This window comes from Cervus elaphus, chromosome 9 (genome assembly GCF_910594005.1).
Source record: "Cervus elaphus chromosome 9, mCerEla1.1, whole genome shotgun sequence".
NCBI lineage: Eukaryota > Metazoa > Chordata > Mammalia > Artiodactyla > Cervidae > Cervus > Cervus elaphus.
Genome location: NC_057823.1, coordinates 69,586,845 through 69,613,264, shown reverse-complemented (window position 1 = coordinate 69,613,264; position 26,420 = coordinate 69,586,845). Strand labels below are relative to the sequence as shown.

The 26,420-nt window shown below is 39.7% G+C and overlaps 1 protein-coding gene across 2 annotated transcripts; it reads left to right on the top strand.

Annotated features, from left to right (window-relative positions):
• Window positions 1–8,543: 8,543 nt before the first annotated feature.
• Window positions 8,544–26,356, top strand: HAVCR2 (hepatitis A virus cellular receptor 2). 2 transcript variants are annotated; one of them, XM_043913403.1, is made up of 7 exons: window positions 8,544–9,200; window positions 10,163–10,501; window positions 11,353–11,436; window positions 16,891–16,931; window positions 18,331–18,457; window positions 22,002–22,038; window positions 24,058–24,393. In XM_043913403.1, exons 1-7 carry the CDS (start codon window positions 9,146–9,148, stop codon window positions 24,113–24,115), a joined length of 741 nt encoding a protein of 246 aa, XP_043769338.1. In that variant the 5' UTR covers window positions 8,544–9,145; the 3' UTR covers window positions 24,116–24,393. The 2 variants fall into 2 exon arrangements, with proteins under 2 accessions (XP_043769338.1, XP_043769337.1); XM_043913402.1 differs by having other exon boundaries at window positions 8,797–9,200; window positions 24,026–26,356.
• The last annotated feature ends 64 nt before the right edge of the window (window positions 26,357–26,420 follow it).

The window sequence follows — 26,420 nt, the reverse complement described above, 5'->3', positions numbered from 1 at the left end:
TAAATTACTCATATGCATCAATAAAAAACTGAGAAGCCCAACAGAAAAAATAGGCAAAAGACTCATATAAGCATTTGTGCCCCTCCACTCCCTAGATCCATGTGGTTCATAAACCAAAGAAAAGATGCTCATTAACCTTGTTAGTGACTATTTCCCTGGTGGCTCAGATGGTAAAGCGTCTGCCTGCAATGCAGGATGCCCAGGTTTGATCCCTGGGTCTGGAAGATCCCCTGCAGAAGGAAATGGCAACCCACTGCAGTATTCTTGCCTGGAAAATCCCGTGGTTGGAGGAGCCCGATAGGTTATAGTCCATGGGGTTGCAAAGAGATGGACCCGACTAAGCGACTTCACTTTTTACTCACAACCTTGTTAGTAATGAGTATAATGCAGAGTAAAGCTATAGTGAGAAGCCATCATCATATCCTTTACCAGTTTGGCTAAAAAAAAAAAAAGAAAATCTCGCAATACCAACTGTTGAGAAGGATGTGGAATAAGAGAAACTCATACCCTACTGGTAGATGTCTTGGAAACAGGCCTTATCTAATAAGGCTCAAAACCCTTATATACCCTCTGACCTACTAATACCACTGTCAGAAGTATGCTCCAGAGAAGCTCCTATGTGTCTACCATGAATTCATAAATGAGAATGCCCAGGGTGACATTGTTCCTGAAAACTGAAACAAGATGAAATATTCACTTTGAAATTAATAAACAATTTGAGACATATCCAGTCCCAGGAAAACTATTCAGTAATAAAAACACCCCACAGAGATACAAAGCAGCATGAAAGGATCTCACAAGTACACTGTTAAAGAAGCAAGATGCAAAAGCCTATAGACAATTTGATTTCACTATATGATGTTCAAAAACAAGCAAAATTATACATATAACTTTAGGATGCATTACCTAAATGGTAAAGCTATTAAAAACAAGCAATTACTGAAAAATTTCGAGTAGCGATTGCCTGTAGGACAGGAGGAAGGTTTTGTGTTTGGGAAAGGAGTAGAGGTCAGAGGGACTTTAGGAGATCGGCTATGTTTTATTTTTGTTTTGGGTCCTGGTTACTTGTTTGTTTGCTTTCTAAGTATTGGTAAACTATAAATTTAAGTTTATGCAGTGTTCTGTACATCTTTACTGTTTCCCGTTAAACAGAGTAGTTTAACCTTAAAGCCATACTGTGACATCATCATACACTCATAGGAAAAAATTAAAAAGTGTGACAGTCCTGATATTGTCAAAGATGTAGGGCGTTAAGAGTTCTCACTGCCAGTAAGAGTGTAAGCTGGAATAAACATTTTAGAAAACTGTTCAACATTCTTGTGTGAAGTGGATGCCCATGAGATGAAAGAAATGAGACTGTGAGTCAGAGACAAAGTGGGGAAATAGTAAAATGAAATAAAATAAGAGAGAATCCTCACTGGGACTGATGAAGAGTATGTCTGTTAAACTGAGAAGAATGATTAGCTTTACTATCTGAACCTGGAGCAAAAAAATAATGAACACAAAGAATTGCCGTATTGGAGAACATGCTTGTGGTGAGTAACCACTTACCACTCCCGCAGCAGCATCACGCTGGAGGAGACTGGGACTGGCATTTCAAGTTGAAACCTCAGATAGGAGTTCCCACAGTGACTCACACATAGTGCAATAGAATTTTCTTGATGGTTTTCATGCTTTTCAGTTTCGTTACTGGGAGCCTCGATGAGTTATCAAGGGTTAATTATTTCACACCCCTCCCATTTCCTCCCCTCTGAAGAGGTTTGATTACCTGAGCAGGAGAAGCGCTGAGCTGACTCTGATGTTGGTTTGAGTGTGACTGCAAAATCTCTCTGACACTCATCCAGAGTTACTAAATATAAAAACTCTAGAGACAAGAGAGCTCTTTAGCATCTCCCTGGGGTTGTGAAGAGTGTGCCTTTTTAAGTTAAAAAGCACTAGAAAGTGAAGTCGCTCAGTCATGTCCAACTCTTTGCAACCCCGTGAACTGTAGCCTACCACGCTCCTCAGTCCATGGGATTTTCCAGGCAAGAGTACTGGAGTGGGTTGCCATTTCCTTCTCCAGGGGATCTTCCCGACCCAAGGATCAAACCCAGGTCTCCCGCATTGCAGGCAGATGCTTTACCGCCTGAGCCACCAGGGAAGTCCTTAAAAAAGCACTATGTTAGTAAATTACCCTTTTTGTAAGAAAAAGAGCCATCCACATTTGGAGGATCAAGGTTTCTTTCCCCATCTCCCCACCACCCCATCCCTTTCTGGGAGGCATTTGCTTCTTCTGTAGTGGATATTTGCTTCTGCTGCCCAGCATCCATTTCTCCTGTTAAAATGCACCACACTTTTTTCTTTAGGGTAACCACCCTTCTCTCACTTTCAGAGCATGAGGTTTGGTGATCCAGGCCTTACCTAATTAATCCTTTTTGACCCTATGGACACAGATTGTTCAAGAATGAGTCTGTAACCCAATTTGGGTGTTTCAGGGAATGTGCATCCATGGGCTTGTGGGAGAGGGGCCAAGAGATGTTCTTGGTATGCAGATATGTGCTCTGAAGGGATGGGAGAGAGACACTGTAGGATCTGCTGAAGGCACCAATGCCAGGACAGCTAGAAATCAGGTCCCTGATGTTTTCACTGGGGCCATTGAGCCAAGCTTTGCTTGAAGCTACACTTTTCAATAACATCAGTCAATAAATCCATAGTTTAAGCTAATTTGAGTTGCATTTTCAGGCATCTGCAACATAAGTAAAGTATAGGGTCTTTGGTGAAAGAAGTCTTTGTTGGCAAAAGAACACCAAGTCATGCTTTGAGAGGTGGGCAGTAGCAAGGAAGAAATTTATTTGTCTTGTAGCTAACCCTCAGAGACCTGGATGAGAGAGATGAAGTAGCTCTGTCAGTGCTGGGACCAGGTGCAGAAGGCAATATTGAAAGCACTTTGATGCAAATGAAAGCACTGCTGCTGCTGCTGCTGCTAAGTAGCTTCAGTCGTGTCCGACTCTGTGTGACCCTATAGATGGCAGCCCACCGGGCTCCCCCGTCCCTGGGATTCTCCAGGCAAGAACACTGGAGTGGGTTGCTATTTCCTTCTCCAATGAAGGCAAGTGAAAAGTGAAAGTGAAGTCACTCAGTTGTGTCTAACTCTTCGCGACCCCGTGGACTGCAGCCTCCCAGGCTCCTCTGTCCATGGGATTTTCCAGGCAAGTGTACTGGAGTGGGGTGCCATTGCCTTCTCCAATGAAAGCACTAAGACCACACAAATAAAAGTAAAATAAAAAGGCTTGCATCGATGCACCTACAAACTGATAGGTGATTTAATGGGGAGTGTAAAGAAATGTTTTGTACCTTTTCCTGGGTCCCAGTGAATTCAGGATATTCACAATTGTCCATGAGAAAGACTTTCTGAGTGGTGATAGACCTACCAGAGGTATGGCATTAACACATATAGAGAGAAATTTATAAAAAATATCTGAAAGGAGAAAAATATTACTGTTTTGGTGATAGTGGAGATTTCAACGTCCCGGGGTCTGGCCTTTATTTTATTTATTTATTCTTATTTTTCACAGTTTTCTACAGTGACTATGACTTATATAATAAAAGTTTTTCAAGTATTGTACAGACACATAAGGTTACAGTCCCTTTAAAGGGAAGTCACATGGCTAGCTGTAATCTGTAGGTCAAGATCAGGCTCAGAGTTGCTTAACTTCTTACCCTTTATATCCAACCTCAGTGTCTGCCTTTGCAAAATTTTGGTGCTAATGGTGCATGGAACCTAACTGAAATGCTGTGATTTCATGGCTGATTCATGTCAATGTATGACAAAACCCACTGCAATGTTGTGACATAATTAACCTCCAACTAATAAAAATAATTGAAAAAAAAAAAGAAGGAGGGGCCATATATAAACTTATGGCTGTTTCATGTTTATGTATACGGGAGACCAACACAATATTGTAAAGCACTTATCTTTCGATTAAAAATAAATAAATTAAAAATAATAATAAAAATTAAAAAAAAATAAATGAGAGGATTTTTGATTCAAATTAAGTATGTATAGGATTCCAGCTCTAGTGGGCATTACTATCTCCCCATTATCTAGTCAATTGCAGTTCTCCCATTGTATCGGGTAGATTCTAAGTGAACTGAGTTTTCCAGGTGATCTTATCTGTCTCACCCATGTTTTCCTATCTTCTGATCTGAGTAAAATTCTCTCACTTCTGTTTTATAAATTTTGTCAAGTGGCCCCTTGTCTCTTGTCATATGTCTGACTCTCTTGTAACTCCATGAATTGTAGCCCACCAGGCTTCTCTGTTCATGGGATTTCCCAGGCAAGAATACTGGAGTGGGTTGCCATTTCCTTCTCTAAGGGATCTTCCTGATTCAGGGATCAAATCCATGTCTTCTGCTTTGACAGGTGGATTCTTTACCACTGAGCCATCTGGGAAGCCCATCAAGTGGCCCCTTAGTTATCTACAAATGTGAAGTCTAATTACACATAATTCTAGTGTTTCCATTTAGTGTTTGGAGGCTATCTTTAAGGAATCTGAGATTTTCTGCCACTTTTCCTGCTGACAGAGGGAGAAAACAGAACATTTAACTTCTACAGTAGTATCATATGTAGTAGTTTTATTTTGTAGTTATCCCTCCACGTAATTATAGACAACTTTCAACAAGCCCTTAAGAAAATTCATGATATGAGTTTCTGTTAATAAACAGAATATAGAAAATATTACAATACGGAAGACTTCTTTACTAAAAATACATTCAATGGCTCCTTTTAAAAAGCAAGCTTTTCTTGTACATTATTAAAGAATCACAGACCTTCATGGGTCTTTTATGGTCATCTTTATAAATAAATTGAGATGTGATATGTTCCTTTCAAAAGAATAATCACTATTATTTCCACCCACTGTTTTCACCCAGTAAGATCTGTGTAGCCATAATAAAGAACAAGAACATTCTATATGAACTGAAATGGAGAAATGCTCAGAGTAGAATACGAAGTTGAAAAAGAAAGATGCAAGCTGATAGATCTTAGCATCTCTAGATGTGGCACAACCAGACAATTGTGATGGAGTTAGCACCAGCTGTGTGTTCTTGCCAAAGAATTAAGCCTGAATCTAACCAAATCTCTAGAGCTAAGTTACATTTATAGGAAATACAAAGAAAAGAGGAATACTTTAAATGAAAAGACACAAGGAAACAAACCCAGAATGTGGAACAGCACATTGTTTTGTACAACTTGTCAATGGCAGGGGGAAAGGAGGGAAGACTGGCCTTGATTAAAAGATGCTTAAGGGTTATAACCTGTGGAGGAGGAAATGACAACCCACTCCAGTATTCTTTTTTTTTTTTTTGAAGGTTCTCAGGATTTATGTAAGCATATTTTGGGGCTAGTACATACCATTGCTGAGTTATTTTTATCTTGGTGAATGACACCCTCATTCACATTGTTACTGAAGCCCAAAACTTGAATGTCATTATCCACTCCTCCCTTTCACTCACCCTTCTGGTCCTATCTGGTCTTGCTTGTTCTACATCTCACATAGAGCTTGGAAGCAATTTTATTCATCTTCATGACTGTGTGGACCGCAACAACCTCTGGAAAATTCTTGAAGAGGTGGAATTACCAGACTACCTGACCTGCCTCTTGAGAAATCTGTATGCAGGTCAGGAAGCAACAGTTATAACTGGACACAGAACAGACTGGTTCCAAATAGAAAAAAGGAGTACGTCAAGGCTATATATTGTCACCCTGCTTATTTAACTTATATGCAGAGTACATCATGAGAAATGCTGGGCTGGAGGAAGCGCAACCTGGAATCGAGATTGCCAGGAGAAATATCAATAACCTCAGATATGCAGATGACACCACCCTTATGGCAGAAAGTGAAGAAGAACTAAAGAGCCTCTTGATGAAAGTGAAAGAGGAGAGTGAAAAAGTTGGCTTAAAGCTCAACATTCAGAAAACTAAGATCATGGCGATCTGGTCCCATGGTTTCATGGCAAATAGGTGGGGAAACAGTGACAGACTTTAGTTTTGGGGGCTCCAAAATCACTGCAGATGGTGATTGCAGCTGTGAAATTAAAAGACGCTTACTCCTTGGAAGGAAAGTTATGACCAACCTAGATAGCATATTAAAAAGCAGAGACATTACTTTGCCAACAAAGGTCCATCTGGTCAAGGCTATGGTTTTTCCACTGGTCAGGTATGGATGTGAGAGTTGGACTGTGAAGAAAGCTGAGCGCCAAAAAATTGATGCTTTTGAACTATGGTGTTGGAGAAGACTCTTGAGAGTCCCTTGGACTGCAAGGATATCCGACCAGTCCATCCTAAAGGAGATCAGTCCTGGGTGTTCATTGGAAGGACTGATGCTGAAGCTGAAACTCCAGTACTTTGGCCACCTCATGCGAAGAGTTGACTCACTGGAAAAGACCCTGATGCTGGGAGGGATTGAGGGCAGGAGGAGAAGGGGCCGACAGAGGATGAGATGGCTGGATGGCATCACCGACTCGATGGACATGAGTTTGAGTGAGCTTCGGGAGTTGGTAATGGACAGGGAGGCCTGGCGTGCTGCGATTCATGGGGTCGCAAAAAGTCGGACACGACTGAGCGACTCAACTGAACTGAACTGAAGACATCATTATTAATTTTGTCTTATGTGATAATGGTAATTAGCAGAGTGTCAATTTTTAAAAAACAAGATGCACATTGACATCTGTAAGGGTGAAATAACATGACATATGGGATTTGTTTTAAAAGAAAAGTTTGATAATTTTGAATTTGTGTATTGAGAGTATGTACTATTCTCTCTGCTTTTGATATGTCAGAAAATTTATATAAAATAGTAAATGGAAAATGCAAATTGTAAAATGTGTTATGATATGCTTTTTTGTCTGAAAAAGGGAGAAATAAGAATATATACTCTATTTGCTTTTGTTTGCATTGGGAGGATACACAAAAGATTTATGAAAATAGAAACCTATAGGGTGGGTGGGGGAAACTGGTGAACTTGAAGGGGTGAGAATGAAGCTTCTCAATATAAGTTTTTTATATTGCTTTAAACTTTAGCCATTTGGATGTGTTGCCTAAACAGTTAAAAAAAATCAAGAAATAAAAGTTAAGTGAAAATGACAATATTCAGAAAAAGTCCTGCATACACAGAGAAAAAGAAAGGGGTTAGAGTAGATTTCTAGGTGCCTTCATGTCTAGACTTCAATGAATTAATACATTGTTAATTTTTTCCTAAAGCCTGACTAGTAAGTAATTTCATTTTAAAAATAATTTTATTTATTTATTTAGGCTGTCCTGGGTCTTTGCTGCTATATGTGGGCTTAGTTGTTCCACAGCATGTGAGATCTTCCTGGGCTATGGAGATTGAACCTGTGTTCCCTTCATTGGCAGGTGGATTCCCAGGAAAGTTTCAGTTGTTAAACTTTTATTAAGTTGGATCCAGTGGTAATTCTAGAGATGGATAGAGGACACAGTAATAATAATAAGAAACAAAACAAACCAAAATCAGAACACAAAATGTGAGGCCTGAAACTTTTAAGAGTTTTGCTTGTACTCATGCATGCTGTTAGTAAATCTAACCTCTGATCCCATGTTTAATCAAATCTACCTTACACTTGAATATATACATTTGCTTGTTGTTATTAAGTATGTGGGCAGACATAGTAAGGGCAAATATGAAATTTATGAAACATAGTTTACAATGGGAAAACAATCTGGTTCTTAGGGAAACTCGTGTTCTTACTTGAACAGTCATACACCTTTGGGCAAATTGGTCTTTTCAGGTCTCAGTTTCCTTGTCTATACCATGAAAAAATTGAACATGATCTCTTGAGTCACCACTAACTTTGTGGCACTATAAAGGTACACACACAGAATAAGCTGGATAGTTATAATAAATGCATTTAGTAACGTTTAAAGTGAGTGACAAGGAAATTCAGGCACAGAAGACAGAGGAAGACCACAGGGTTTTCAGAAACTATTCCATCTGAGAGCTCACTTCCCTTTTATAAATAGATGTTTGCTTTTAAGATTTCCAGACAAAAATCACTCTCCCAGAGTTGAGACTGTTTGAGTCTGTGATGTTAACCTCAGTAATGGAGAGTGTGGTTCAACACTTTCTGACGATGCCCAAAGCCCCTGGGATGGAAGGAGAGGGGACATCTAGTGTATATGAGAGGAAATAGAATATCGAGGTGCCCTCAGTTCCCCCAACAGGAGGGGGAAAGAATCATTGCAGGAAGGAATGCATTTTTCCTTGGTGGAAGAGTTTTGAAAGTTCAGGTCAAAGTCAGAATATTAGAGTAGCTATCACCTAACACAATTTCCTCATGTTATAAATTTTATAAATGGGGAGGCCAACCTAGTAAGCTTATATGACATAGCTCAGTTTGTATTAGAGCAAGGCTAAGAATTAGTTTCATGATTGGAGTAGAAAGGGCACCTAAATGTGAGGATAAGGAACAGGCCAGGGATTTCCCTGGCAGTTCAGTGGTTAAGAATGCACACTTCCAATGCAGGGGGCATGGGTTCGATCCCTGGTTGGGGAACTAAGATCCTACAAGTCACATGGCATGGCCAAAAAAAATAAAGAAAGAATCTGGCCATTCATTCATGGTGGTATTTCCCAGCTCCTAGTCCAGTTCCTGACAGATAGTAGATGCTTCATAAACATTGGTCATAGGACTTACCAGCTGACTGACTTGATTGATGAATGTACGAGTGATATATTTCTACCTGTGCTTCCAGTGAACACTGTCCATTTCAGATAGAGGCCTATTATTTCACTGGAGATAGTAGAGGGCTCACTCTGCTTGCCAAGAGACACTTGACAGAGTAACGATTTTCTTCCTCTGAGTATTGCTTCCTCTTTGTTGATGAGGACAGGGTAAATGTCAGTCTTCACAGGATGTGTGTGGTCTAGCATGAGAGAGAACTAGCATTTCCTTTGCTGTCATCGTAGATGACAGTGTTGAGAGAAGTGATTGGTAGTCAAATGCCTACTGTGCTGGGCCAGCAGTCTGGAGAGTGGCCACTGCTCTTGTGACTTGGGAGGAGAGACAGTTTCAGGAAATACTCACTTCAATTGGAGAATTAAAACGGCACCTAAACAGAGCCGTTGTTTGACTTTCTTCTTCAGAACCCATGTTTTCACATCTGTTTTTTGACTGTGTCCTGCTCATGCTGCTACTGCTTACAAGTAAGTCTGGATTTTTGCAGTTGGATAGTGCAAGATAAAGATGCAAGGATGGTCATTGTAATAAGCAAAAGTTTGGAAGCAACCTAAATGTCCACCAGCAGAGTAGTGGGTAAAGAAATTGTGATATATCCATGATACAAATAGCAAAACTGATGAAACATAATGATATGAGATGTCTTTAAATCATAATGTTAATTGAAGGAAGCAAGGAACAGAAAAATGGATATATTGGACTTGTTCTTGTGTGTGTCACAGGGGAGTGGAAATACATGAATGCTTCTCTGGGAAAGGGAGCTGGGAAATGGAAAACAGTAGGGTATGGGAGAGTTTTCATATACTTTTTATACTGCTTGAATATGTGCGTATATTAATGTGTAGTTTATATAAATTTTAAACCTAAGAACAGCCATACATTAACTTCTTATTCAGCCACGGGTTTTTATGCATTATGTGACTGGTGCTTGATTAAAAAAAAAAAAAGAAGAGAGAGTTTTGTGTTAGGATAACTGCCCTGAGTTTGTGAATAGACGACTAACCTACATGGGTGAGCTCTTTTCCTGGCTGACAGTGACCCACTGCTGATTATCTGTTTCCATCAGCAGTGCCCTTCGATGTTCACAGGACCAGGCCATGATTCTCTTCTGGGGCACTGGTTCTCAAAGTGAGGTTCTAAGATGAACCATATCCTGAGCGTGTCCTGGGAACTTGTTAGAAATACAATTCTTGGGCCCCACCCGAGAACTATTGAATGGGGAACTCTAGCAGTTGAGCCCAGCTATCTCTGTTTGAACAAAGCTTTCTGGTGATTCTGGTGCCCCTTGAGTCTGAGAATCATTGCAATAGTGAACTGTTCTCCAAGCAGGATAGCAGCAGTGGTTTCCTCTTTATTCTGCAAAGCATTGCTTGCAGTTTTCTTGAAATGGACCAACCTCTCTCACTGCTCTCTTTCCCTCTTTATGCAGATTCTTTGAAAGGGGCATATGTGTCTCAGGTGGGTCAGAATGCTGATCTGCCCTGCACCTACTCTCCAGCTACCACTGAGAATCTCGTGCCTGTGTGCTGGGGCAGGGGACCCTGCCCTGTGTTTGAATGTTACAGTTTGGTGCTCAGGACTGATGGAAGGAATGTGACCTTTCAGACATCCAGCAGATACCTACTAAAGAGGGATTTGCACAAAGGAGATGTGACCTTAACCATAAAGAATGTGACTTTAGCTGACAGTGGGACCTATTGCTGCCGGATCCAATTCCCAGGGCCAATGAATGATCGAAAATCAAACCTGGAGTTGATCATCAAACCAGGTGAGTAAACTTTTGCATACCTTCTTTCTGAATGAGATTTGCCTGTGGATCATATTAAATACGCTGACTGATCTCACCTTTGGTCTTCCCAATTACAGCCCTCCAGTTGGGTCCCTAAGACCTAAAGTTTAACGTATCCAACCGTGTTTAATTCCCTCCATCTGTTTTGAACCTCATGGCCATAGAATGAAGGAAAGTGCTAGATTAGTGGTCTGAGTACCTGACTGGTCATTGGAATCACCTGGGGAGCCTTTTGACTCCCACAGATGCTTGGGCGCCACCCCTAAACCAGGGAAATCAGCATTTCTGGAGGTGGATGGAGCCTGAGCATGGGAGTTTTACAAAGTCTACCCCCAGTGATTCTCCCCCATGTGCAGCCAGGATTGAGAACCACTGGACTCTGCATGTGTAGGGGAGAGGGGGCACGTAAGGTTTCATGTTTTAATGCTTATAGAATGTGTACTTAGTGGTTGATGCAGCTAAGTTCAAATTTAATACTGCTTCTTTCCAGCTGTGTAATCTTGGTCAAGTTATTTAAACTCTGTGACCTCTTCCTCTCTAAAATATAATACTATCTACCCTAGAGGCCACTGGGAGGATTTTATGAGATGTTTTGTGGAAAGCATTTACTATGGCTGTAAGTTTTATTATTAACAATTAGACTGTGATAATAATGATGTAACACACCTCTGTCAGACATTCTGAGTGTCATATACTCTCAACGAAGGTGTTCAGGTAGGTTTGAAAGTTTAGCATGTGTATCTCTTCTATTGTTGTGTTTACAATTTTTTTCTGTTGCCGCTTTTCTGCTCTCAGAGAAGCCTCATCCTTACGTTGGTTTCTGACTTTAGCCAAGGTCACTCCAGCTTGGACTCCATGGAGGGACATCACTACAGCCTTTCCAAGGATGCTCACCACAAAGGGACCTGTCTCAGGTAATTACATATGGTGTTTAGGAGGAAACCTTTAGTTGGTTTCTGAGTTCAGAGGATTTAGAATACGGGGAAAATATGAGAAAATAGTTTGAGTGGAGGCACGAATATTTCTGTGCACCCAAGATAGTGACAGAGGTAAGGAAGGGGTGAAGGTAAATTTATGCTGGGAAGAAAGAGCCCCAGGCTGGGATTCTGAATTAGTCATGAACAGCCCTCTACCTGAGCCAAAGCCTTTCACTTCTCTGGATAGCAGCTTCCTCTTCTGTCTGAGGAATGAGTTCAGAGACTTGGATTTCACCACCTAGTAATTCACCTGACTCCTGAAAAAGATTTTTGATGAGCTTCGTATTTTGCCAAACAAGGGAAAAAAAGATTTCTACTTTCTACTATTGACATCCCCCTGTTTAAAAAAAAAAAGGGGGGGGGATACTCATATAAGTTTAATGAAAAACTCATTATTATGTTTCCTTATTATTTTCTGATTTACTCCTGTACTGATGATGTTTTGTCATGTATTGGCCCCAGTTCATGTTTGGGATAATTTGGATTAGGCTATTCCAAGAGTTACTTCTAACTGGAATAAAGTCCATCATCTTCCTCAGATTCTGACCTCAGAAGGATCAGCTAAATCCTTCAAGTATTTCAACAAGTATTTTCCACAGTGCTCTAGAAAGAAGATAGGGTTGACAGAGCAGACCTCAAGTCACATTGATCAGGGAGGAGTCCTGGTCTCTCTAAACTCTCCAAAGCATAGTCTTTGATTCTGTAAAATGAGGTTGTTGTTGTTGTTGTTTAGTTGCTAAGTCATGTTTGACTCTTTTGCAACGACATGGACTGTAGCCCATCAAGTTCCTTTCCATTAAATTTCCCAAGCAAGAATACTAGAGTGGGTTGCCGTTTCCTTCTCCAGGGGATCTTCCAGACCCAGGAATTGAACTCGTGTATTCTGAATCGGCAGGTGGATTCTTTATGCTGAGCAACCAGGAAAGCCCTAAAATATAATAATAGGTAAATTCCAAATCCTAATCTGTTAAATCTCTCAGATTTAAATAAGGAAGTGTGTCTAAAGTGCTTAGCCTAGAGTCTGATCATGGTACATACTCAGTACATATTAGTTATTGTCGTTTTCAGTAAGATCTAGAGGCAGAATGAGATTGTAGTTAAGTACTACTTCAGTGATGGGCTTCTCAGGTGACTCAGTGGGTAAAGAAACTGCCTGAAATGCAGGAGACACAAGGGATGAAGGTTCAATCCCTGGGTCAGGAAGATTCCCTGGAGAAGGACATGGCAACCCACTCAGTATTTTTGCCTGGAGAATCCCATGGACATAGGAGCCTGGCAGGCTAAGGTCCATACGGTTGCACAGAGTTGGTCATGACTGAAACAACACAGCACAGCACAGCACTTCAGTGATGGGCGGAGTGGGTTCTAATCTCAGCTCTTTGTGTTAGTTTTATAAACTCAGTTTTGTTGCTCAAACTCTGTGAGGCTCAATTTCCTTACCTCTATAATGAGGTTAATTTCCAGTGCCTAAGTCATGAGACTATTGTAAAGATTGATGTGATGACATATGAAAAGCACTAAGCATAATGCATAATGCCCTGCCCAGAGAAAGCACTCAAATATTAGTTATTTTAAATATTAATGTCAGTTCTCTAGAGGTTGAATCTTTTTGTTGGTTCTTTAGTCACTGGATACCAACATCTCTCATGCAATTAGTAAGGAAATTAAATATGGTAGAAACAGATGACCACCCAAATAGTGAGCTAATCAAATCATACCAAGTGTTTATCATATGTCATTGTTATATTTTAAAGAATTCCATGACTGTAGACCTTGAAGGGGATGGTGGGAATCCCACTTACCCATCATGGGTTTCAGTGCTCTTTAGAACGTCACGCCCAAGTGGACATTTGCTGTGTGACCACACACCTTCCCAGATAGAGAAGTAGCTTTCTCACAAGGCAGTACACATTTTTTGAGGTGTCTGTACCATACCAGAAGTGGCCTTCACTTCAGGTTTTACTTGTTTGTTCCTTCCCTTTAGGGCAACAGAATGGGTCCATCTTTTGCACCTGGGAATATAGGCAGAGTGCCTACAATCTCTGAGCTTTTCAAAGGCCTGAGAAAATACTTAAACACAAAAAGGCAATGGCTCCAAACTTCGGAAATAAAATGAAAAGTTGAAATTAATTAGTATTTAATGGTATGACTACAATATGTAACATTATACAAGTTAATTATCTGCAAGTCAACTTGTGTGTAGTTGTACACACCCTTTCTTTAATGTGGAATGTGGGTACATATAATATACTTGCTATACAGTGGAGAGGATCCTTTACAAAGTAAGGGTTCCAAGGGTCTTTGAAGTTCCTAAACCAACTTTGAACATTGGACAAATGAAATCTCTCTTCCACCTGAAGAAGGCAGGACTGCATCACAGATGAATCCTTAGCTCTGGAAGTAGACTTGATTTGAATCTCGGGTTCTCCAGTTAATAGCTATGCGATCTTGGACAAAATACCTCTCTGAGACTTCTTCATTTGAAAAATGGGAAAATAATAGTATTTTGCACACAGTGACTGCAGCCATGGAATTAAAAGATGCTTGCTTCTTTGAAGAAAAGCGATGACAGCTCTAGACAGTGTTTTAAAAAGCAGAGACATGACTTTGCTGACAAAGGACTGTATAGTCAAAATGGTTTTTCCAGTAGTCATGTATGGATGTGAGAGTTGGACCATGCAGAAGGCTGAGCGCCGAAGAACTGATGCTTTTGAAATGTAGTGTTGGAGAAGACTCTTGAGAGTCCCTTGGACAGCAAGGAAATCAAACCAGTCAATCCTAAAGGAAATCAACCCTGCATATTCATTGGAAAGACTGGTGCTGTAGCTCCAATACTTTGGTCACCTGAAGTGAAGAGCTGACTCTCTGGAAAGACCCTGATTTTGGAAAATATTGAGGACAAGAGGAGGGGTTACAGAGGATGAGATGGTTGGATGGCATCACTTACTCAGTGGACATGAATCTGAGCAATCTCATGGAGATGGTAAAGGACAGGGAAGCCTGATGTGCTGCAGTTCATGGGGTTGCAGAGTCAGACATGACTTAGTGTTTGAACAAGAACAACGTTGTGGTGAAGATGAAAAGATACTGTGCTTGTAAAGTACTAAGCACTGTGTCAGGCACCTAAAACATGCTAGATGGTAAATATTAAGCTTGTGTACTTTTAAGATCATCAACCTGCTCCCCCAGTCTTGGGTCCTCTAGGAAACACACTGTAACTTCCTTCATCTGTCCCACCCATCTTGGTTGATAACAATCTATGTGAAAATAAGCTGTGATAACCCAATACTGCTCTAGTTTATTGATCATTTTCACTGTAAAATGAAGTTAAAAAAAAAAAAGCTAGAAGCCAGACAGTCTTACCATTTAAGCCAAGAAAAGTAATTGTAGGGAAGCAGAAACTAGATTTACACTAGAAAATATTGTATGTGTAGTTTACTTAGTAGTTCCACAAGTGTGGTTCTTAAATTCCTTTTTGTAATAGGAGCAAAGGTAAATGGCAGATAATGTCTTTCCTTTTCTTAAAAAATAAACAAACAAAACTTTAGGCTGAGAATATGCTTTTATAATATTAAAATCAGAGCCTGTATGCCAGGAGTTTTGCATTAAAAGGCTTAGACTTTGAAGCCTCCAGCAAGTGACCGTGACATTTAGGAAGTTTCAGAGCCTCTGACTCAACCAGAAAAATGAGTTTGCATGCTTAATCTTCCCAAGGCTGATGATTTATTGGTTTTTAAAATGCATTGTTTATGAGATAAGGGCCTGTGCCCATCTTGTTCACTGTTCTGTCCTCTGTGCCTGGCATAGAGTGGGGATGTAATATATGTTCATTGAATGGATAGGCAGATAAATAAATAAATACCTAAAAAGGAAAGAAAGTGAGGTGGGATCTGGGCAACATGATGAGCTTAGTAATCACAGTGCCGAGGTGAGCATTGTTGGAGGCAGCATAGTTAAGAGTGTGTACTTAAGGCCATGCAGACCTAAATTGGAAGGCCATTTCTGTTATTCGCTAAGCTGTATGACCTTGGGTAAGTCATTTAGCTTCCCAATTCTCAGCTTCTTCCTCTGGATAATGGGACAGATAGTCCCTACTTTAAGATAGTTGTTTTGAGTGCTAAATGAGATACTTCACTTTAAGAATTTAACACAATGCCTATTCATAGTAAATTATAGTTACAGTTATTATTATTTTCATTTTTTAGGGAACAAAATACCCCCTCTCCAATGAGTAGATGTTAAATGGTTTTGAGAAAATTAACTTTCCTTACCTTTCAGAGTCTAATCATGCCACAGCTTTATCCATTCTTTTGTTGATGGACATCTATACAATGGAATATTACTTAGTTATAAAAACGAAATAATGCCATTTGCAGCAACATGGGTGGACTTTGAGATTATCATACTAAGTGAAGTAAGCCAGACAGAGAAAGGCAGATGTCATATCATATTGCTTATATATGGAATCTAAAAAAGATTCTACATATGAACTTACTTACAAAACAGAAATAGACTCATAGACATAGGAAACAAACTGATGGCTACCAAAAGGGAAAAGGGTGAAGGAGGGATAAATTAGCAGTTCGGGATTAACGTATAAAAGGCATCCCAGTTGGCCCTAGTGGTAAAGAATCCACCTGCTAATGCATGAGATGCAAGAGATGGGGTTCAATCCCTGGATCAGGAAGATCCCCTGGAGTAAGAAATGACAACCCACTCTGGTATTCTTGCCTGGAAAAGTTCCATAAACAGAGAAGCCTGGCAGGCTACAGTCCATGAGCTCTCGAAGAGTTGAACATAACTGAGTGAATGAGCACACAGATATATGAAATAGATAACCACCAAAGATCTGCTGTATAGCACAGGGAACTATACTCAGTAAGTTGTAATAACCTGTAAGGGAAAAGAATCTGAAAAAGAATATGTATATTCTGAATCACTTTACTGTATACCTGAAACTAACACAACATTGTAAATCAACAATACATCAATTAAAAAATGAACAAAATAAATATTAAAGAGCAGTCATTTGATCTAAAAAAGAAGTCTAATTTTAATGCCTGCTTGTGTATTGTCAATGTTGTTAGAATTTTGCAGACCCTTTTAGGTCCTATGGATACAACAAACCACATATTCAAAATACATCTTCCCAGAAGTCTCCATTTCATAGAACATAGGTAGTTTGGTTTGTTATCTGGGTGAAAAAATGTGGTCATCCTAGAGTTGATTTGTAAGTGTTCAATAAATTCTGTTGGTTTCTCAGTTAATTATTGTGAAGAGTATGAAGTAGAATTAATTTCAAATAGAATTATAGGCAGCTTAAAAAAAACCCAACAAACTGCATATAAAAGAGTTTCTAACTGTTTTGGCTATTTTTCTTCTTTGTGGTAGAGACGCAGACACTGGAGACCCTCCGTAATAAAGATCAGACAGTAAGTAACTGTGTGTGTGAGCTGAGCTCATGCTCAACTCAAAGAAAAAAAAAGTATGACTTTAGACTTCCTTCCTGTCCACTCTTTTCTTGGGGAAAAATACCTAATCTCCCTTGGCTTTGGGTTCCTTGACTATAACATGTTGCTGATGACAATTGTAACTGCAGAGGCCTGTTGTAAGGATGGAATGATATGATGCATATAAAAGTGCCTGGCACATAGTAGGTGCTGGAAAACCAAAAGGAAGAAGCACTAGCATTTTGTTCTTGTCCTGAAATTTCACAACTGTATACTACTGTGGAGGGTTCAGACACCCTGCATCTCCTGAGAGTAGTGTTTTTCCTTGTTAACATTTCTACCCTAATGAGAAAGATTGTTTGTTTAAGTTTATTTATTTATGACAAGGCACCAGTCAGGAATATTCTAAGGTAAGAACTTACATATCTAACTAAAAACAAAGCAGTATTTCAGTCAACCATCATTTTAATGTCTCCCACCTTCTCAGAGTGAAAGGGAAAACCACTAGAAAACAATCTGATAGCAGTGACTGGGAAATTGTTTGAGGATATACCCGGGAGTCTGCATTCATTTGTCTCAGTCTGACTCACTCTCAAGTATTTTGTGTTTGTCCTGCAGTCTTTGCGATCCAGGACTGCCTTTTAAATACCTCTTTGTGCCTCTCTGCTTAGGGCACGTTTGCACAGTGCACTTGCAGTATATGTGTGTTGAATAAATGGAGGACTTAATTGCTTGATGTTGTTTTAAAAGTGTTTGCTGTTACTCTTTTTAAAGGGGGAACATGAACTGAGCTTTTAGAAGCAGGATGTAGAGCAATAGCAATAAAAGCTACCATTGACTGAACAGTTATCCTGTACCAGGCTCTGTGCCAAGCGTTTTCTGTTTCTTGTCACTTAATTTTCCCGATAACTTTACAAGATGACTCTGCTCTTTGGTGACGGAACTGGGGTTTGAACCCAAGACTGTCAGGCTGCAAATTCCTAGCTTTTAAATCACTATCTTTCTGTGGAAATTGGGGTTTCATGGCACAACATCAAATTTAGACCTCTCTGAAACTCCCTGGAAACACAAGGGAATCTTACATAGTGTTCCACTTTAATGTTCATTTTTGTTGGGGAAATTGGGAGTCTATTTACTAAGGCTACTTCTCCACCCACAGCACAGACAAGCATGTCTTATTCTCTTGCTAACTCTAAAACTTCAGCTAATCTCTTTGGGTGGTTTGAAGCTTGTCTAAAAGGGGACAGATCATGAGTCATTTCAAGGTCCCTGCATTCTTGGGACACTGTGAAGGGGCTGGTCTGATGCATAAATCGTGCGATTACCTGGGCAGACAATGGGTTTCTGGCCATTTGCTGTAATTCTCTTTGCGTTTCCATAGGAAATATCCACACTGGCTACTGAGTTACAAGACATGGGTGCCACCACCACCACAGGCCTCTACATAGGAGCAGGAGTCTCTGCTGGGCTGGCTCTGATTCTTATCTCTGGTGGTTTCATTCTCAAATGTAAGTCACTTGATGGTGCTTCTCTCTCCCTCTGATAAGGAACTGTTAATATAGGAACCAACCCAAACCTAGATATTACAATTATTAGGTTATATTGATTAGAATGAATACTCTGTAGTCCTTTCAAACCACGGGATTAATAATAGCCCGTTTTTAATCAGTGCTTACCATGTCACAAGCATGTTTTTATTTATCATCCTCACCATCTTATAAGGTAGGTAGTACTGTTATCCCCATTTTTTACAGCAGAGGAGAGTAACACTTAGAGATGGTAAACTTTCAAGGTTTTCTCAAGGTTTCAGAATCAGTAAGTGGCAAAGCTGAAATTCAGATTCAGGCAGGTTGATTCTAGTACCTGTTTTCTTAGTTTGTAAAGAACATAAATCTTTTAAATTCATGAATCAGCAATCACTTCCTTCTATGTACTTTCTATCTTATTTATCTCTTAGGTGTGGTTCTTTAAAGAGGGGTAGCAGGTTCCTTTAACACTGGGTCATGGTCAAGGTTGCAGCATTTGTTATTTTCCTCCATTGTGGCACTCAGCAAACATTTTACTTCTCAGTTACTTATGTTTATTTTAAAAAAATAAGTATAATTTATATGCGATAAACTGTATATTTAAAATGTGTCAAACTTAATGAACTTTTGTAGATGATTTCACTCAGGAAACCATCACCACAATCAATGACCAAACACTTCCATCACTCCAAAAGCCTCACGGACTTTAATAATTGTGATATATTCTCTTCTCTTTGGGGCAGAGGCCAAGGCCTTGTACCTCTATTATTTTAGTAGCCTTTCTTACTCATCCATAAACATCAACTGTGTGTAGGATTACAAATGATTCCGAAACTTCCCAGGACTGAAGAGGGGGTCCTAATATGTGGGTTTTCAGTGCTAAAACTGGGACAGTCCAGGGAAAACAGGGATGAGCTCCTCATCCTGTGTGGCTTAAAGCTTCCAAATGCTTTATGTGCATGAAATCCTCATAATTACCCTGTTGAAAAAGGTACTAATATTCTCATTTACCAGTTGGAGAGCCATTGTGTTGAAAGGTTAAGTAACGTTTAGTCCAACGTGACACTGTTAATTGATAAAGGATTTGAAACCAGGGCTATCCAGCTTACCTTTTTGTTATTCTGCTGTTAATGGTAAATGAATTGTTCAGAAGAAGAAGCTACTCACTCCCACTTACCTGAGTGTATGGAGAGGTAGCAGTGGAGTTTGGGAATTGACCACATGAATATGGAGTCTACAGGTTGATAAGGGAGCATTGATAACACCCACTTTTTCAGTTCTACCAAGGCCTGGATGTTGGGGACTGTTATGGTTTGTGTAAAAGGGTTTGGAAAGAGGTTGATGAGGAGTAGGAGAAGTCATGTTTTGTACACACATGTGATTACTGCCAAAACTCAAAACATGACTACTTAGAAGAATAGATGGGAAAGTTGTGTACAATTTGCAGTCTTTTCCCTAGAAGCTGCTAGAGAAAATCACACAACTGGGGTGACATGTTTTTAATCATGACATCAAAGCCATAAATTGGCACTAAGAAATGTGCAGCAATCTTGTATCTTCTTATTGCAGTGTCTGAGATGAGCATCACATATTTCACTGTTGCTCAAACCTCCCTGCCTTCTCACTGCACTGATGAAGTATTAAAAGCCTGTTTCAACTACTTTGCCATAGCTATGACTTCCTTCTCCCTTTGATCACTTTTTCCAGAATCATCTCTCTCTCCATTCCTATTTATGCTTTTTATTATTAGTGTAAAAATAAGATCTAGTTCACACATTCCTCTCCAACTACTCCCATTTCTCTCCTCTCCTTTACAGGCATATTTCTCAGATGAGTTATTCCTACATTTCATTCCTCTGTACTCTTCAAACATCCCCACCCCCCATTTAGCTTCTACACCTGAATTACCATGGAAGTAGTTTTAGTTCAAGCTCAGTGATCTCCATTTTGATAAACCCAGTAGATACCTCTGCCTTCAATGCAGTACATCCAACTTTCAGTAATATTCAACTCAGTTGACCCTCACTCATTCCAAAGAAGTCTTCCTTCTCTTGACTTCTGAAAGACCACTCTCATTTTTGGCCACTCCTTTTCAGTCATTTTTATTATTTTCTCTTCTTCAGCATGATCTTTAGGTGTTGAGACTCCCCAGAGCTGGGGTTTTTCCTCTCTCCATACCCTCTGGTTGATGATAACCTATATTTCCATAGACTTAAATGTCATCCTTAGTTTCTGTCTTCAGCACTCAAGGGTGTTGGTACTGATTGTCCAGCTGTTCAGGTGTCATATCCACTTATTTGTCTCTCACCTTAATGTGTCCAAAAAGGGGCTCTAGAGTCTATATTCCATCTTTTTAAAACCCTACCCCCCCTCGCTGGGTCTTCATCATAGTGTTTCACTACCATCCAGCTGGTTGCCTCAGCTAGAAGCCATCCTTGAATTCTCTTCTTCACTCCTAACACACTGTCCCAACTACACACAATCCACATTCACTTCTTGCACTTTTCCCAAAATATATCTAAAATTCATTCATGATTCTGTGCCTCTCTGTCACTGCCTTACTCTGAGGCAGTTCATGACTATGACTGACTGATCTTTTTATCACACCTCCTTTTAGTTCATTCTCCACATAGCAACCAAAGTGATTTTCTTGAAACCCAGTTATATCACATTTCTGGCCTTCAGTTATTTCTTATGTCTTAGGATTAAACCCAAGCTCCTGATTATGACTTCTAGGGTTCTGTAGTATCTAGCCCAGCCTCCATTTCAGACCTCATCTTGTGCCACTCTTTTATTCCAGTCATGCTTTCAGTTTCAGCCACTTATCACCATCTTTACCAGGGCTTTACTCAATCCAGATGCTCACCCTGGTTCTTCATTTGGTTGACTCATTCTCTTCTTTGAGAACTGAGCTTAAAGGTCATCTTAGTGGTATGTATCTGTTCATTCCATACTCCTAATTTATCTCTCCTCCCCTTTTCCCTTTGGCAACCATAAGTTTGTCTTCTGTGTCTGTGAGTCTTTTCTGTTTTGTAAATAAACCTATTTGTAAGTTTTTAGTTTTCACATATAAATGATACAATATCTGCCTTTCTCTGTCTTATTTCACTCAGTATGATAATCTCTCGGTTAATCCATTTTGCTGCAGTACTTTTCTTTCTGTCATATCACAGTTTGAAATTATGTTTTCTATTTACTTTTTTTTCTTAAATGCCTCCCCACTGGAAGACAAGCTTAATGATGTCAGGGCTCATAATTCATTTTTTGTGTCCCTTGTGCTTAGCATACTACCAGGTATGTAGGAGACACTCCCTACATTTGTTAAATATGAAAACACATCTTTATTACTTTCTACCACAGTTTATGTAATAAACCAAGACACATATCAGTGGTTTGATGTAATTCAATCTTAACTGGTAGACCAGATTTCCCTAAACAATCTGCCTCCAGTTAGCCCGTTTTGTTTTTTATCTCATTTATTTTATTAGAGCATTTTAAATTGACTTTTCTTTGCCTTTCTGCTTAGGGTATTCTGATAGAAAAGAGAAGATACAAAATTCCAGGTAAGAATAATGTGTAGGGGAGGAGAAGGTGGGAATCTTGGATGACCCTTCAGCTGATTGAGCACCTACTACACCCAGGTTCTAGGTGGCCATTGTTTCCAGAAGTGAACAAGAAGCTCAGAATCTACTCTTAGAGCTTTTTATAACTCAGCCTGGTTCTTCTTAACTCTGATTGCCTATTAGAATCACCTAGGGCACTTAAACATATTTGTCTACCCCAGAGCAAATGAATCAGAATCTTTGGGGATGAGGTCTCATCATAGTAAAAAAGTGAAAGTTAGTTGTGTTCTGTCCGACTGTTTCTGATCCCATGAACTGTAGCCCACCAGGCTCCTCTGTCCATGGAATTCTCCAGGAATGAATACTGGAGTGGGTGGCCATTCCCTTCTCCAGGGGATCTTCCCCACTCAGGGATCAAACTTGGGTCTCTTGCATTGCAGGCGGGTTCTTTACTATCTGAGCCACCAGGGAACCCTTATTGTTTTAAACACTTTCTAGGTAATTGTAATGTACAAACAGAGTTGGAAACTGCTTGTCTATAATATTGCAGAATTAGTCTCCATTCGTAACTACACTACACTACACACACGCAAAGCTTATATAGCTTTTACTGGGTTTCTGTGACATTTGGTACATGGGCAGAATGAAATATTATTAAGAAAAAAAAATTCTGTCCACTGAACACTATCTGAATCACTAGTAATTTTAGACTACGTCTAGGTGGTGCTAGTGGTGAAGAACCTGCCTGCCAGTACAGGAAACATAAGAGATGCAGGTTCGCTCCGTGGGTCGGGATGATCCCCTGGAAGAGGGCATGGCAACCCACTCTTGCCTGGAGAATCCCATGGACAGAGGAGCCTGGAAGGCTACAGTCCCTAGGATCATAAAGAGTTGGACACGACTGAAGTGACTTAGCATTCACAAACTAAATGGTGTAGTTATAAAGACAAAATAGTCTGCAGCAAAAAAGTCAAATAAGACCAAATAGAACATTTAATCATCAGGGGCTTTATATGATCTCTAACCAGTATTTATTAGAGCTGAAACCTGAAATGGTGTAATATCATAGGTAATATTTACATTTACATGTACTACTAGTTCATTCTTTATGAAATTATTGGGTTAGTGTTGTATTTCTACTTAAAATGTAAACTCCATAGAAAACTAGGAACTTATCAGCTACATTAACAACTGTATCCCCTAGTGCACACCTGATTCTTAGTACACACTTCATAAATATTTGAGGATTGAATGGATAAATGTTCCTTACAGCAGCCCTGTGAGAGAAGAGTACTTATTCCCATTGTATAGATGAGGACCCTAACACCTAAGTTTACTGATATTCAGCCTCCAGGAGCTTTTTGTGTTTTGTTCACTGTTGTATCTCTTGATGCATGGGCTCAGTGTGTAACAGACTAAATAGTTCTTGAATGAATAGATGGAAAAGGCAAATCTGACTTAGCCTAGATCATATGGATGGTAAGCAACAGAGGTAGAATTCAAACTCAAGTCTCACTGGATCCATAACACTTTCCTTTTACTTTTTGGAATTGTTTAAACCCACATAATAATTGAAATAACAAAGCAATTTGAGCATGTTATTTGATATTTTGTCACATTTACTTTGTTTCTCTCTTTACGTATACAATTATGTTTTTTTCTGAACCAGGTGTTTCAGACATCTTGACACTTCACATAAACACTTTAGTCTATAAATAAATATAAGTATATTCTCTCAGAATAAGTATATTCTCTAAGGTAACACAATTCCACTTTTATACCTAAGAAATTTCAGACTAATTTGAATTTGTACACAATATTCCCTAGACTATGTCATTGCTTTTTATGTTTTCCCTTCCTAGTCAGGACCTGATCAAGGATCGTATACTGCCTTGGTTGCTAACTCTTCAGCAAAACCCATTCTCTCAATTCTATTACATGTTGTCCAGAAAATGCTTAACTCAACTACAATACTTTATTTCCACAGCCTCATCACTTTGGCCAACCTTTCTCCTTCAGGGTTGGCAAATGCAGCAGCAGAGGTGATTCACCCAGAGGAAAACATCTATATCATTGAGGAAAACGTATATGAAGTGGAGGATCCATACGAGTATTACTGCTCCGTCAAGAGTGGGCAGCAATCCTAACAGCCTCTGGGCCGCTGTCACCTTTCAACGCCACCAAACTCAGCCACTTCATTTTGGGGCTTGGTGTTGTCTTCTTTGAAAACATGAGATGGCTCAGCTGACTGATTTTAGAAATTCTGTCCTTGGCCACCGAGCAGTGTTTTTCCATATTTTAAAGATAACTAGCTCACTCGAGGATTGAGCTGGGACCTGTGTGGTAATACACAGGCACTACGCCTCTGTGTTCCATCCCCCCAACTCAGAGACTGCTAACTGGGACATTAGCGCTTAAGTGGGCTTTTACAGAGAGTAAGAATTCTTAATATGGGATCTCTGGAATTCTAGATATTTGATTACATTGTGTGTCCATGAAACACCTGAAAATACAGGGGAAATTATGTGCTGAGATGTATGTGTGTCTTTTTCCATACAGGAAGTCTAAAGGGGTCACTGATTCTCAAAGAGCTCTGTGATCCACAGAACGGGTTAGGAAACTACTGGAGTAGGACTAGATCGTCTTGATTCCCTAAAAGCCTCACGTTTTATACTTCTTGAATGTTGACTCTGCAACAGTAAGTGCCAAAGCACAGTTCTTCTTGGCCTCAGTTAAGAAGATGGCCCAGCAAGGCCTGTGGTGTGGCAGATGCTCCTGGAGAAAAGGGAAGTACGATCAGTGTGTGTTGACCAGTTTTGCTTGGGGTGTACTCAAAGGGAAAGATCTCTGACCGACTTCTCCATTCATGGAGAGAAATGGAGCAGTGTTTTTCATAAAAGAAGAAGCAGTGACTGGGACAGAAATTCTGTTTCCTGGTGGAAAGTAGGTGAAGGTCTCTAGCCGTCTTTATTTGTCAGTTGGATCCCTTCGTGCTTCGACAATGGTCCTTAAGCTTCAGTGCCAGGATGTTGGATAGTAGGTCCATCTTGCCTGCTTTCTTCCTTCCCAGTTATGGCACAACTCTGACACATAATAGAGATTTACCCAATATCTTTGGAGTGAAAAAATTAAATAAGCAGAAAGGTAAATTTCTGGAAAAACTTTTCCATTGGAGAGTTCAGATAGAGCTCTGTACGTTCACTTGTTGGGGAACTCAAAAATACTCTTAAGCTCCTGTTTCTGGTCTTGTCCAGCTCTTAGTTTCTCAGCATCTTCTTCCAGCTCAGGCCCTGGAAGTCTGTTCCTCTCCTGTCTTTCTCCTTTCTGTTGGATGAATCAACAGTAGAGACCTGCCTGAAAATGGCCGTCTCCGGGTGATGACTAAACTGCTACTGTGTTGCATGCAAGAGATGTTGATCACCAGGGATGCAGGCAGCCTGTTTGTTACAGTGTTCAAGCTGCATCTAGACAGGATTGGGAAGCATTGGTTTTCTACTGGAGATTTGAAAGGGAGATCATTTTGCAGAGTTTCAGTCAGTAGCTTTTAAACAAGCTGAAAAATTAATCTTAAGTGTTTTTAATTTATGAAATTCTAGATGGAAGAGGTTTCAGAACACATTTAAACCAGGTCAGTGATTGTCCCACAAAAGGTTTGTTTTTTTTTTCAAAAGTAATTCTTATCCTAAAAACGTCTTTACACAAGGATGTATATATAAGAACAACTATTGCAACAGTGTTTGTGAGAGACTTTTTCCGTGAATTGGGGAATAGCTGATTATTGTGCTATTGTCAACACACTGGAACAGTTAAAAAAAAATTAGGTGGCTTCATCATTGAGTTGTTTTGCTAGTTCAACAGATACTAAGTGCTTACCTTGTGCCAGGTTCTCTGGTGCTGGGATCACAGAGACCAAATAGACACATCCCTGACCCCATGAAACTTGTGACTGATCTGATAGGAAGGAGGATTTCATTCATTCATGCAGTGAACATGTTTTGGCACCTACTTTGTGCCAGACAGTGTTTTAGTTCCTATAAATATAGCAGTGAAGGAAATAGACAAAATCCCTAGTTTCACAGAGCTTGTGTTACTTGTCAAAGGAGAAATATATGTTGCTAATAAAAAGAAAAAGGTTCTAGAATAGTTAATTCTATTTTTTTCTTTTACTGTAAAATATTCCAGAAGTAATTCCAAAGTTAATATGGTTATTCCACAGGGGCAAATAGTCAAGAGTTTCACTTTTTCCTTTTGTGTGCTTCTATAACTGTTTGAATAATTTTCTCCAATTTTTGTAATAAAAAATTTGATTTAAGTATGATCGCAGTGTTTTCCTGTCCACCCTCCTCCTCATAGAAAGAAATGAAGACTTTGGATAAGTTCAG